The sequence below is a fragment of the Cynocephalus volans genome, chromosome 4 (assembly GCF_027409185.1).
Source record: "Cynocephalus volans isolate mCynVol1 chromosome 4, mCynVol1.pri, whole genome shotgun sequence".
NCBI lineage: Eukaryota > Metazoa > Chordata > Mammalia > Dermoptera > Cynocephalidae > Cynocephalus > Cynocephalus volans.
This window is the reverse complement of record NC_084463.1, coordinates 108604519-108617607: the sequence shown is the minus strand read 5'-3', so window position 1 is coordinate 108617607 and position 13089 is coordinate 108604519. Positions and strand designations below refer to the sequence as shown.

Sequence of the window (13089 nt, the reverse complement as noted above, 5' to 3'; positions counted from 1 at the left end):
TTAATTCCCTTACTGGAATGTCATCTGGCTTGTTTCACTGAAAGGGACCAGCCTATATTGTTAAACTATAACCCCACCTTTGTTCTTTTCCTGTAACTTCCTGGTCTGGAAAATAAATGCAGGAAGAGAACCCCAATTTGGCCTTAATTTCCCAAGTAAGGAATGCCTCTCTCTTGAGGGTTCCAGAAGATTAACCACTTCGGGGCCTCTCACTGCTCAGTAGAGATGGGCTTTGAGTAATCCTTTGCAGCTCCCTCACCCAGGGGAAGTGGGGTGACAAATCCATGGGGGTGAAGCAACACAAAGCAACAATTTTCTTCTCTTTCATCCCAATACTGTAGTACTCCAGGGCTCTTCTATTCTCCATCTGTTCTCACCTTCTTAGTGATTTCATTGAATTTCTTGCCTTTATTTATCATCTTCACCCTGTGAACTCCTAAGTTTCTGTCTTCAGCCAGGACATCTGCCCTAACTCCAGACTCATTTATCCTTCTGCTTCCTCAATTACTCCCCTTGGATGTATAATGGCAATTCCAATTTAATATGTCCAAAGATGAGCTCCTTTATACCACCCCAAACCTGCTCTATCCTCAATTTTTTTAACTCTTGAGTTAATTTAACTTTATTTTTCTAGTTTCTCAGACAAAAATTTTAGTTGTCACTGACTTTCTCTGTCTCTTAACTTCTCCTCCTATGCCACCTAACCCATTATCAAATCCTGAATCCTGGTTCAAGCCACCATCATCTCTTGCCTGGACTATTGTGAAAGTCTTCTAATTCATCTCCCTGATTTATCCCCTGTCCTCCTTCACCCCCCGAGTCTATTCTTAATGCAGAAGCCAGAGTGATGCTGAATTTAAAAACATGTTACTCTTCTGTGTAATCCCCAATGGATTCCCGTATTGCTCACAGTAAAAGCTGAGTCTACAGTGGACCTTATTACGTCTCTGACTTTATTCTTCCCCTTCCATTGACATTCCTCAAAAATAGAGTGTAGAGGGCCTCTGCCTCGGGGCTTCTGCACCAGCTCTTCCCTCTGCCTGAAGTACTCTTAATTCAGGCATCTGCATGGTTAAGTCCTCCACCCTTTTCCAATCTTTGCTTACACGTCACCTTGTCAGTGAGGTCTTCCCTGACCATTGTATTTATAACTACAATCGATTCTCACCCAAACCAAGTATGCTCTATCTTCCTTCACCCTTTTTCCTCCAAATTACTTTTAATTTCCTAATGTACTAAATAATTTACTTATTTTGTCCACAGTCTGTTTCCCCCACTGGATTATAAGCCTTATGGGGTTCCGTTGGTCTGTTTTGTTTAATTTTATCTGTCCAGAACTGAGAACCAGCCTGGACTGAAGTAGGTGAATCTTTGTCAAATTAGCAAAGAACTACCATTTGTGCCCCTACTGATAGTTTGTGAGGAAGTGGGGACTCCAATTGCCAAGCCTGGAAATTTATCATCTTATCACTCACAGAACTGCTTTACGAGGAGGCAGGGACCTGGTGACAGTTGCTTCCCAAGGCTCCCTCGGCTTTGCAGGCATCATCACTGTTCTTGATGTATCTTTTACCCCAAGTACTTGAAGGCAAACGCCCAAGGTCTCCACTAGCCTTGGTTGTTGGAGACAATTCTAAGGTATCCAAATGTCAGGCAGACAGCTGCTAGATTTTGTCAGCTCGGGTCAGGTCTTAAAAGTGTAATCATCTCTATTAGAGGTGATGAGACTAATGGCAGAATATTAAACACAAGTGTGTATTGCTCTGAATTCTTTGCTGGGCCTTTTCCTGCTTATCTATTAGTCGTTGGACACTGGGACTAGCAGACTTAACCTCGTGGAAGCATTTGATACTGTCCAGCACTTTTTTCCTTAAATGCTTTCTTCCCTTAGCTGGTATTCTTTGTTTTCCTTCCATCACATTGATCTTTCCTGAGTGTCCATGTTGAGCTTCTCTCCCTCTCCTTGTCTAGTACATGTTCCTATATCTTCAGTTTTCTGTTCTAGGCTTCCTTCCTTTCTCACTCAACACAGTGCCTCTGGATGATCCAGCACACTTACAAGGTCTTGATAATTACCTGCATTTCCCAAACCTTTATTTCCAGGACATATGTCCTCTGAGCTTGAGAGCAGTATATCCTATCACCTACTGTACTTTTCTACTTGGCTGAACTCAAACTTAACATGTTCCAGATTGAACTCATCATCCATTCCCCCTAATTTGTCTTCCAGCCTTCCCTCAGATGCTTATGCCAAGACTTAGGCATCAGCTATGACTCTTGCCTTGTTCTTATCTCCCAGATTTCAATCAATTACCAGTCCAATTGACTGGACCACTTAATTTCCTGGAAGCTCATCCACTGCTTACCTTACATCCTCCTCCAATTGATTCTTCACAATGCTTCCATAGTTAATTTTCTAAAAGGCAAATATGAGGAATGTATAGAGGAACCTCTGCTCTAAGCAGGAGGTTTTGCAAGACCGGGCTGGCACTTAGTTAGGGCTTAGTGTGGATTGGCCCTCCAGGGAGAGGCCTCTGAGGGTCTACTAGGCTTTAGGGATGCTTCTTCAGGGACACTCAATTGTGGATGTCCTTGGAGGATTTTATAACAGAAATTTACATTCTTCTTGGGAGTGGTAGATATAGTTACATCTTCATACAAAAGAAAGGGAAAGAGGAATTATTTCAGAGAATATAAAGTATAAGCTTCTTCCTTTACCCTGGGGGATAGGAAATATTTGAGAACATATGATACTATTGAGACATTTCATGTCTGAAATATTTAGCTGTTTGTGCATTGTACCACTCCTGTCCTGACCCCAACCATCCTGCTCCCCAAGTATAAATCAGATTGCAGTTTTTAAAGATAATCCTGAGAGGCAAGAGCATTGGATACTCCTTTCCCTGGCAGAGTACTTCTTCCTCAGTTGCTGGTTTTTGGTTTTTGTTTTTAACTGTATAAATTTAAGGTGTACAACATGTTTTGATATACATATATACGTAGTGAATTGATTACCACAGTCAGGCAAATTAACATATCCATGTCCTCACCTAGTTACCCTTTTTTTGTGTGTGCGTGTGGTAAGAGCACATGAAATCTATCCTCTTGGAAAATTTTCAGTAAACAACACAATGTCATTAACCATAGTCATCATGCTATATATTAGATTTCCAGACTTATCCATCCAGCATAACTGCAACTTTGTACCTTTTGCCCATCGTCTCCTAATTTTTCTCCCTTCCCCACCCCTGGTAATTATTAGGCTTCATGACTAGCTTAACATCAGCACAGCCATATTAAGCAACTTTCCACTCTCTTCTGCCCCCACTTTCCCTCTTTCTGCTCTGGGAAATGAAATCTCTCTCCTAGGAACGGGTAAACATATCATCAAAGAAACATCCTGCTCAAGCAGGTGGGCTGCAGATAGCAGGCATTCAGGCTGGGCCGGGAGGAATGCTTTGTACTGATAAATGTATACTATGGCGATACATTTGGCCTATACCCTAACTGACCAGATGTTATTGGAATACAAAGGCTGCGACTCCTTGCATACCATTGATTTCAAACCTGCCCATAACTCTGCCAGAACCCTCCCTCAAATTCTTATAACCCCTTGCTTTCCTTTGTTTGGAAGAGCTGATCTGACTCTGTCTCCCCTCCGTGCTGGTGGAATAAAGCCTACTGGCTGAAACAGCACCTGGCTTGGGTCACTCTCTCTCTCTTTCCTCCATCTCACCAAACCTAACAGTAATCACTATTCTACTGTTTCTGTGTATTCAACTGTTTTAGATTCCACATATAAGTGAGATCATGTGGTATTTTTTTTTCTGTGTCTGGCTTATTTTACTTAACATAATCTCCTCCAGGTTCATTCATGTTGTTGCAAATGACAGGATTTCTTTCTTTTTTTAAGGCTGAATAATATTCCATCATATATATATATACCACAATTTCCTTATTCATTTGTCTGTTGATGGAAACTTAGGTGGTTTCCATATCTTGCTTATAGTGAATAATGCTGCAATGAACATGGGAGCGCAGATATCTCTACACAGTACCGATTTCATTTCTTTTGGAGATATGCCCAACAGAGGGATTACTGGATTATATGGTAGTCCTATTTTTAATTTTTTTGAGCAACCTGTGTACTGTTTTCCATAATAGCTGCATGAATCTATATTTCCACCAACAGTGTGCAGGAATTCTGCTTTCTCCACACCCCTACCAACACTTGTTACCTCACTTTTTAATAATAGTCATCCTAGTGGGTATGAGGTGATATCTCATTGTGATTTTGAGTTGCATTTCCCTGATGATTAGTGATGTTGAGCACCTTTTCGTATACCTGTTGGCCATTTTTATGTCTTTGGAAAAATATCTGTTCAGTTCCTCTGCCCATTTTTTAATCTGGTTATTTATTTTATTTATTTATTGTTTTTGAGTTGTGTGAGTTCTTTGTATATTTTGGACATTAGCACTTTATCAGGTGTGAGGGGAGCTTCAAAAAGTTCATGAAAAGATTCATATTATCTTTTAATTTCATTTTCCATGAACTTTTTGAAGTACCCTCATATCTAGTTTGCAAATATTTTCTCCTAATCCATAGGTTGCCTTTCCATTTTGTTGATTATTTCCTTTGCTGTGTAGAAACTTTTCAGTTTGATGTAGTCCTATTTGTCAATTTTTGCTTTTGTTGCCTGAGCTTTTGGTGTCATATATGAAAATTGTTGCCACGGCTAACGTCAAGGAGTTTTTTCCCTATATTTTCTTCAAGGAATTTTATGGTTTCAGGTCCTACATATACGTCTTTAATCCATTTTGAGTTTATTTTTGTGTATGGTATAAAAAAAAGTGTCCAATTTCATGGGGTTTTTTGCACATAGATATGCAGTTCTTGCAGACATCATTTACTGAAGAGACTACTTTTTCTCCATTGTGTGTCTTGGTGTGCCCTCAGTTGCTGCTTTTGAAATCCAACTAGAATCAGATCATTTAGTCTTCATGACAAGGGAAATCGTATTGTGTAATACAGGAGAGGAAGGTGCCTCAGATTGTTTTAATTACATGTTCTAGTCATTTTTCTGTTGTTTCCTTTCTTCTCCTGTCTAGAACTTTTCATATTATCTACTGATACTTTGGCTATTTAAATGCCTGTTGGAGCTTGTTAAAGTAAAGGCCTTAGAGCTAGACTTAGCAATCCTGTTCTCCCCACTTCTTGACCCTTGGCAGGAGCATTTTGATGAACACCAATCAGACTCTAGTACTATCATGGCTGGTGCACCTCTAGACCCCTCTGGCATTTCACCAGGAATTTTCTGTATCCACTTTTGTCATGGTCATTACTGATAATACTCTGTCTTAGACAAGTTAGAATTTCCTCTTTCCTTTTTAGACCACTGACAAAAATGCAACCCCCCTCCTCTCCTCATACACACTCACACACACACAAATCGCTGCCGATCCCACTGCCTACTGATGGGATGTACTCTGTTTGCTTTCCTTCTTATTTCATAAGACACTCATAAGCAAGATGATAATCTGTGTGTGTTACATTTCCCATTACCCACTTCAAGGGTCCTGGACTTTCTTACCATGACAGAAGGGGACTGGGGTACCTGTATAGGGCTCACAACAATGCCTTCTACAGTCAGACTCTCAGCCTGTTCAGTGAGGGAATGGTCAATTCCAAGAAGACCCCTTCATTAGTAACCCCACTAATTTACCTCCTGATTTCTTTCAAGAGGAGAGGGATATCCATTTTCTCCTCATGCCTAGACGTGGGAACCAGTCCCAAAGTTGTGCAAAGTGATCTGTTTATGGACTCCCCTGTCCCTGTTTATATTTATTCTCCATCTTTTCTTTCACCAATATTTGAAATCTTCTCTTCTTCACTTACCACATTCATCTTCTGTGATATTTATTGTTTTGCCTTATTCATTCCACCCTGTTTCTACTTCTGTCTAGTCTGGCTTGCAAAAACAACTAATGTAATTTTATTGGTTCTCCATTTTTATTGTTCCTCTTTGTATTCATACAGTAATTTAAGGTATACGATGCACTTTGTCATACGTACAGGGCATTTGTGTGTTGAATTGCCATCATTTATTGGCTTCCTTCCCTTACAAACAGTACCTTCATTTTTCTTGGGGAATTTTCTCATTAAACATTTTCAGGTATTCATAGTTGGGAATGATGCTATACCCGATTATGGGGTAGACGCTATGAAAATTACATATTGGCGGCATTTCCCATCCCATTTAGAGTCTCAGTGTCTGGTTCGTAGATGGGTATGTAATGGACGATATTGGGAGGGATCCTTGGACTAGTTTTTGTGAATTAAAACTTCTTTCTCAGGATAACTAGTACATTTTTTTCCACTGGACACAGATTAGAGAGGATGTATCCCTAAGTGCTGCTGGCAGCCTTATTGCCTATCTTAGTCTGTTTCTGTTGCTTATAACAAAATACTTGAATCTGGGTGATTTTTAAAGAAAACAAAATTTATCGTTTCCAGTTTCTGAGGCTGGGAAGTCCAAAGTCCATCTGGCAGTGGTGACAGTGACTCAGGGGTCTCACATTGCAAGATGGTGGGAGCAGAGAGAGAGAACTTCTCATTAACTCTCTTTTTAAAGCCCTCAGAACCATGCCCCTGACCACCATTTTTAATCCATTCCATTCACTATTGCACGCCCTACAATCTATCACCTCTTCAAGGCCCCACCTTTCAATTATCATAATAGGATTTCCCACCCTCAGCAGTTACAGTGAGGGCCAAGTTTCTAATACATAAAACTTGGGGGACACAATTCAAGCTTCAGTGAGTTTTGGGGGGACACAATTCAATCTACTACATTACCACTAAAAGGGGGAGATCCTCCTTGAGAATGGAACTTACTCTAGGAAAGCAGAGATGAGAAGCAGGAAAATGTAACTCAAATCCAGGCCACATCATCTGAGTTCTGGACACAGCCAAGCCTGCAGATTCGTTCATCTCCATACTCTGCTAAGACTGAGCCAGTGGCCTCACTGACTGTTTAATTCAGCTTAGACTGAACTCTGAGTCCCTTGATTCTTACATATATCCCATGAGGTTAATAACATTATCATTACTTTACCAAAAAGGGGATAGAGCCAGAGAAGTTACATGATTTGCTCAAAGCCATGCAGGTAGCCCAGATGTTTTGACTTCAAGTTAAAAATCTCCAACTATAAAATTATTTAAAAGATTTTTGCCTCCAAAAATTTCCTCCAAATTTTAGTATATTCCAACTAGAAAATATAAAAAGTTTTGGTAATGACAGTCAGGCTTTCCATAAAATGACTTCAATTTTCTTGCCTGAAGTCATTTTCTACCATTGCACGAGCTGCCACCCCATTCAATCAGGCCCTCCATCCAGATCCCCTGCCTTTGCTGACACCCACATCCCTTCCTCCCTTTCCCCCTTCCCCACTGTACCTATTTGCTAACATGCACTCAGTCTCTGATTTCATTTCTTAAGGGGGAGGTCTTGGTGGAATTGAGTCTCTTGTGCGAAGAGGAGTTTATTCCCTGTAGAAATCTGGAGGTGTGGTGTTCCAGTTTTGTGCAGTTGAGCTTTCTTATCTCCATACAGAAAAGTCTGTATAAATTGAGTTAAGTTCTCCAGAGAAGGTTTCTCCTAGGGCATACAATTCAGTGCCGTGTACATATAATGTTATAAAATCAATATCGAATCACTGAGTTGTATTTATGGGTGTATTTTTTAACTAAGAAGTGAAATGTCTGATTAAATGGGATGAAAATAACGGATAGTCAATAGGTAAGGAACTGATGATTCTGTTTGGATACCTGTTAGTGGGTTTACCATTTATAGTTCTTCTCACTGATAATTAGAGGTACTTATCAAAGCGGTAAATCAGTGCTCAGGTAAGTCGATTCATATTTACATAAAAGTTTGGACAATAATTAGAGCTATAAGTAGATTGCTTGCACAAATCATCAGTTCATACAGGTATATAGCTGAGGAGCAAGGGTTGAGGGTGGTCAGAAATAATTCCAATAATGTAGCAAGATGAAACCCTAAGAGGGAGTTATTTGCCCAAAGTCATACAGAAAGTTAACACTAGAGCTGCTAGGACATGTCACAGAATTAGCCAAATCAGCATTTGTCTATTTCATCACGGAAAAGATGGAGAATTGAGGTTTAATTTTTAAAAAATCACTCATGAAGGCATTTATTTATTTATTTATTTATTTATTTATTTTGGTGGCTGGCCGGTACTGGCATCTGAACACTTGACCTCTGTGTTTTAACGCCACACTCTAACCAACCGAGCAACCAGACAGCCCAATGGCAGTAATTTAGATTTGTTCCATAATTTTGTTTTATCAGCTCCCTAAAGTTTGTTTATTTTTAATAGGGTACTCTAAATTTCCTTATTTTAAAAACTTACTTGGTTTTATACATTTGGAGTTGCATATATACTTTTGTTTATTAGAAATGGTACTTAAACGCTTTTTTTCCTACAGAGTCTCTTTACTAATTTTAGGAGACTTTTTTGACATCCAAAATATTTTCTTATAGTTAATACACATGTTTGGTTTTAAAATATCACTATGGTCATATTTGGTAAATCAATTTGCCTCTTACTTTCTGCTAATATCCTAATGATCTGAATTCGAGATATTACATGTCTTCAGCTTGCTGTGTCCTTCTGTCCTCCTGACTTCTTCACGTCCCATGGTGAAATTCTTCTGGTTTTCAAAGCCTCACACAAAGGCCAGTGGGCCTCCATTCTCGTACTAAAGTGTCGTGGAATACCTTGGACTTGAGCAAGTCAGCCTTCCTCCGTATGCTTTTCTCTTTCCACCTAATGGCTTTCTATCCATTACATTCCATGCTGATGGAATTTCACCCTCGCTCTCTATTCAGAAGTAATCTTTCCCTCATTTAAATTTCTAAAGCAGTTATTCCCATTCTGGTTTCCCTTAAATGCCAGCCTGAGAAATGGCGATTTTATTCTACTGATGAGGGAAGACCCTGAAGGCTCTGGGAGGGAGGATGAGATTATTTCGATAGGGGTATGAGGCACAGAGTGGAGGAGATGGTACAGAAAATGGAGAAGCTGGTTGGGTTTCCAAGTAATGACAGGGGAAGTAGAGGTGGAGGAGAGTAGGCAGTGAGCTGGGGTAGTGTCCGTGGGGATGCACTTGCCGAGGATGGAGGGATTCCAGACTTTTAAGACCTGTGGGCCCTGACAGTGAGTAGAAGGCTGGGGACCAGGAGACTTTATCTGGGTGAGAGCAGGGAGAATGGAGGTGCTTTGTCCAGACCAGGGCTCTGGAAGAGCAGTTGGATTGGGAAGGAAATGGTCATTTCAGCATGAAACTGGCTGGCCCAAAGTGACTCAGGCAGCATGTGTGCCCCGATTGCCCATCCCCCACCATTCCACCCTCCCTTCAGCCTGGCCTCCATCTGAACGGAGTAGGGGCCCTGCAGCCTGCAGTTTTCTATCAACAATCAGAGAAACACCCATGTCTGAGCCAGAAGGGATGTCCAGGGTAATTTTGCTGCTCCCGACCATGCAGATGGGGAACCTGAATGCAGGGAGAGACAGAGACCCATCTTGGAGATAATGGCAGGGTCAGGACAGCAGCCCAGTTCTGGACTGGCTCCCAATCCAGTGGTATCTCCTACCCCACAAGCAGCAGCAAACTTCTACAAAAGCCATGGATTAAATCTGGGTCCTCTCCATCCTGTCGTCTTTGATTTATTTTTCTTTCAGACACTGTATTTCTTAAGAGTTGCATCTGGGTTTTTCTAATTTTAACATTTATGTCTCCATCCATTCAATAAATATTGGTTTAGCATCTATTATGTCGTCCATGTTGCAGGCACTGGGAATATAGCAAAAAACAAAACAAAGTTCTTGTCCTCTGGAGTTTACATTCTAGAAGGGAGAGTTAGGTAATAAACACAAAAACACAAATAAATATGTGTTACTTCAGTTGGTGATGAGTGCTGTGGCAAAAAATAAATCAGGGAGATGGGAGTTAGAAAGTGCTAGGGTAGTGTATACGGGCTACTATTGCATACTGTGTGGTCAGAAATGACCTCTCTGTTGAGTTTATGGCTCAAATTTATCTTAAGGGTGGAGAGGCTCCCATGTGGTGGTGCTCAATCAGTGTTTGTTGAATGGATAATAATTTAATGAACTTCCTAAGGTGAGTGCTTGTGTGTATGTGTAGACAGAGTGAGAGACAGTTTATACTACAGGAGCAGAATGATCCCAAATGGTATTTTCTATAGCTCTAAAAGCCACATATGGCCATAAGGATGGACCATGGAGAACTGACCTCTAAAGTTTCCCATCAAAGCAAATTTCAACATAATCAGCCTGGTCCAGCCTGACCAGAAATCAGTATGCTTGAAGCCAATTTACTTAAATTCATCTAAGTTAAGTGTATCTAAAGTTCAACTCTTTCTGAATGTTTCTGTATCTGTTCAGGAGTATTTTTATTTTTCATCTTTAACAAAGTAATATAAATGCATTTTGAATTTTGGTATTTGGTAATCATCAAAAATATGTTTTAATTTCAAATTATTATTAGTTTTTAATTTTTCTGCATTTTTTGCTATTTGTCTAATTTGATATTCTTTTTATTAAAATTTATATATAAATATACAATTAAAAAAACGCAGAGATGCATATATCTATGTAATGGACAATGGATTCTACATAATATAATGTTAGTGTGTGTTTTAATAATAGGTATAATTTTCAACTTAGCAACAAAGTTGCCAGAAGATACCTGCTGTTATTTTGTGCTTTTTAAACAAGACTTCTGAGACATAATTCTTCACTTCTTTATTTGTATTTCAAAGGTTCATTATTACAAGTAATTGACAATTCTCCAAAATTGCCAACCTGAAGTTCTGTTAAAATAAGCCTGTCATTACATCTTCTGTCAACAATTCCAGACTCAAACTCTCAGCTATTAGACTGTGACTTCACACTTTGTATACTATGTCCATAAAAACAAGATAGGGCTCAACTACTGAAATGAAAAGGCAAAATCAAAGCTCTGTGGTTGAATTCATCCTCTTGGGATTCTCTAACTTCCCTCAACTCCAACAGCAGCTCTTTGCAGTTTTCTTGGTGATTTATCTGGTAACCCTGGTGGGAAATGCCATCATTATAGTCATCATCTCCCTGGACCAGAGCCTCCACGTTCCCATGTACCTGTTCCTCCAGAACTTATCGGTGGTGGACCTGAGTTTCAGTGCAGTCGTTATGCCTGAAATGCTGGTGGTTCTCTCCATGGAGAAAACCACAATATCTTTTGCAGGCTGTTTTGCACAGATGTATTTCATTCTTCTTTTTGGTGGGACTGAATGTTTTCTCCTGGGGGCAATGGCTTATGACCGATTTTCTGCAATCTGCCATCCTCTGAACTACCCAATGATTATGAACAAAAAGATTTTTATGAAATTAGTTATATTTTCCTGGGTCTCAGGAATCATGGTGGCTACTGTGCAGACCCTATGGGTATTTAGTTTTCCCTTTTGTGGCCCCAATGAAATTAATCATCTCTTCTGTGAGACTCCCCCAGTGCTAGAACTTGCATGTGCAGACACCTTCTTGTTTGAAATCTATGCCTTCACAGGCACCATTTTGATTATTATGGTTCCTTTCTTGTTGATACTCTTGTCTTACCTTCAAATTCTTTTTGCCATCCTGAAGATGCTGTCAACCACTGGGAGACAAAAGGCCTTTTCCACGTGTGCGTCCCATCTCACATCTGTCACCCTCTTCTATGGCACAGCCAGTCTGACTTATTTACAGCCTAAATCTGGCTACTCACCAGAAACCAAGAAAGTGATGTCATTAGCTTACACATTGCTTACACCTCTGCTGAATCCACTTATCTACAGCTTGCGAAACAATGAGATAAAAAGGGCCTTGATGAAATTATGGCAAAGAAAAGTGGTTTTACACACAGTCTAACTATGTTGAAAAGCCATGAGATGTTTGGTCACTGCCCAACTGAACTTTATTTAAATTTCATGAGTGGTGAAAACTTTGAATTTTTTGGTATAAATATGCTTGGTTTGTTGAGTTCTCCAAGTTTGAAAATTTATCAGGGGTTCCCTCTCTTTCAATACTGTACTGATGTCATTTTTTAAAAAATAAATACAGTTTTCTAAAACTATGATACAACAGTCTATTCATCTCTTTCTCTATTATGAACATTCAGGGCGTTACTGTATTATTGATTGAGACAATGTTTCAATAACACCTTGCTCCATATGTTTGTATGTACTGATGCCTTTACATCTGTGTGATAGGTTGTTAAAGTGAGACTGGTGGGATGAAGAGTATGTGTGCTTATATATTTTAACAGCTATTGCAGAATTACTTTTCACAATGATTGTAACTGTTTCAGACTTACCTGAAGGCCCACTGTGCTTCACTAACAGGGTAGAGTTTCAAGAGACCAACAAACAGAGGCATGAGTTTTGTAAGTCTGGAGTGAAAATCCATTCCATGAATGAATAAAAAAAAGTGCATCTATTTTGGGAGGTCCAAAGTGGTTTTACTTCATGGACTCACAAATTTTAATAAGAACCAAGGCTTCTCTTGTTTTCTGTTTGTTTGTTTTATTTTGTTTATTTTAACAAATATTCATCTAATGTTGGTAACCAGAAGAGTACATGAGAATTTTCCTGAAATCTCACTTGATAATATCTTTTTCTCTTATAGATCACTGTTTAAGAGACTTTTGTTACATTTCCATCTGTAGGCCAAAATGCCCCCAGACACTTGTTTATGAATAATGAATGATTTACTGTTTTTTGTTTATTGTGGGAAACAAATACAATTAAATAGTTCTGCCTGTTTTCTATCATTCTTGAGTCACATCAGTAACTGTGTGACCTTTTCAGAATAAATAATTTCACATCTTGCAAAATTTGGAACACTTCATGTTTACTTCCTATTTTAATGTTGCTGTTAGAGAATTGGGAGTGACCTCTTTATTGAATCTACATCACGTGAGCTCCTACTGGCTTTAAATTTTGCTCCACGGATGGCAATAAGGGGGTAAAA

At 39.5% G+C, this 13089-nt stretch overlaps 1 protein-coding gene across 1 annotated transcript; it reads left to right on the top strand.

The window, feature by feature from the left end:
* Positions 1–11007: 11007 nt before the first annotated feature.
* LOC134377150 (olfactory receptor 10A3) lies at positions 11008–11988 on the top strand. Its single transcript, XM_063095766.1, has one exon. The coding sequence runs from the start codon at positions 11044–11046 to the stop codon at positions 11986–11988; it is 945 nt and encodes a 314-aa protein (XP_062951836.1). The 5' UTR covers positions 11008–11043.
* Positions 11989–13089: the final 1101 nt, after the last annotated feature.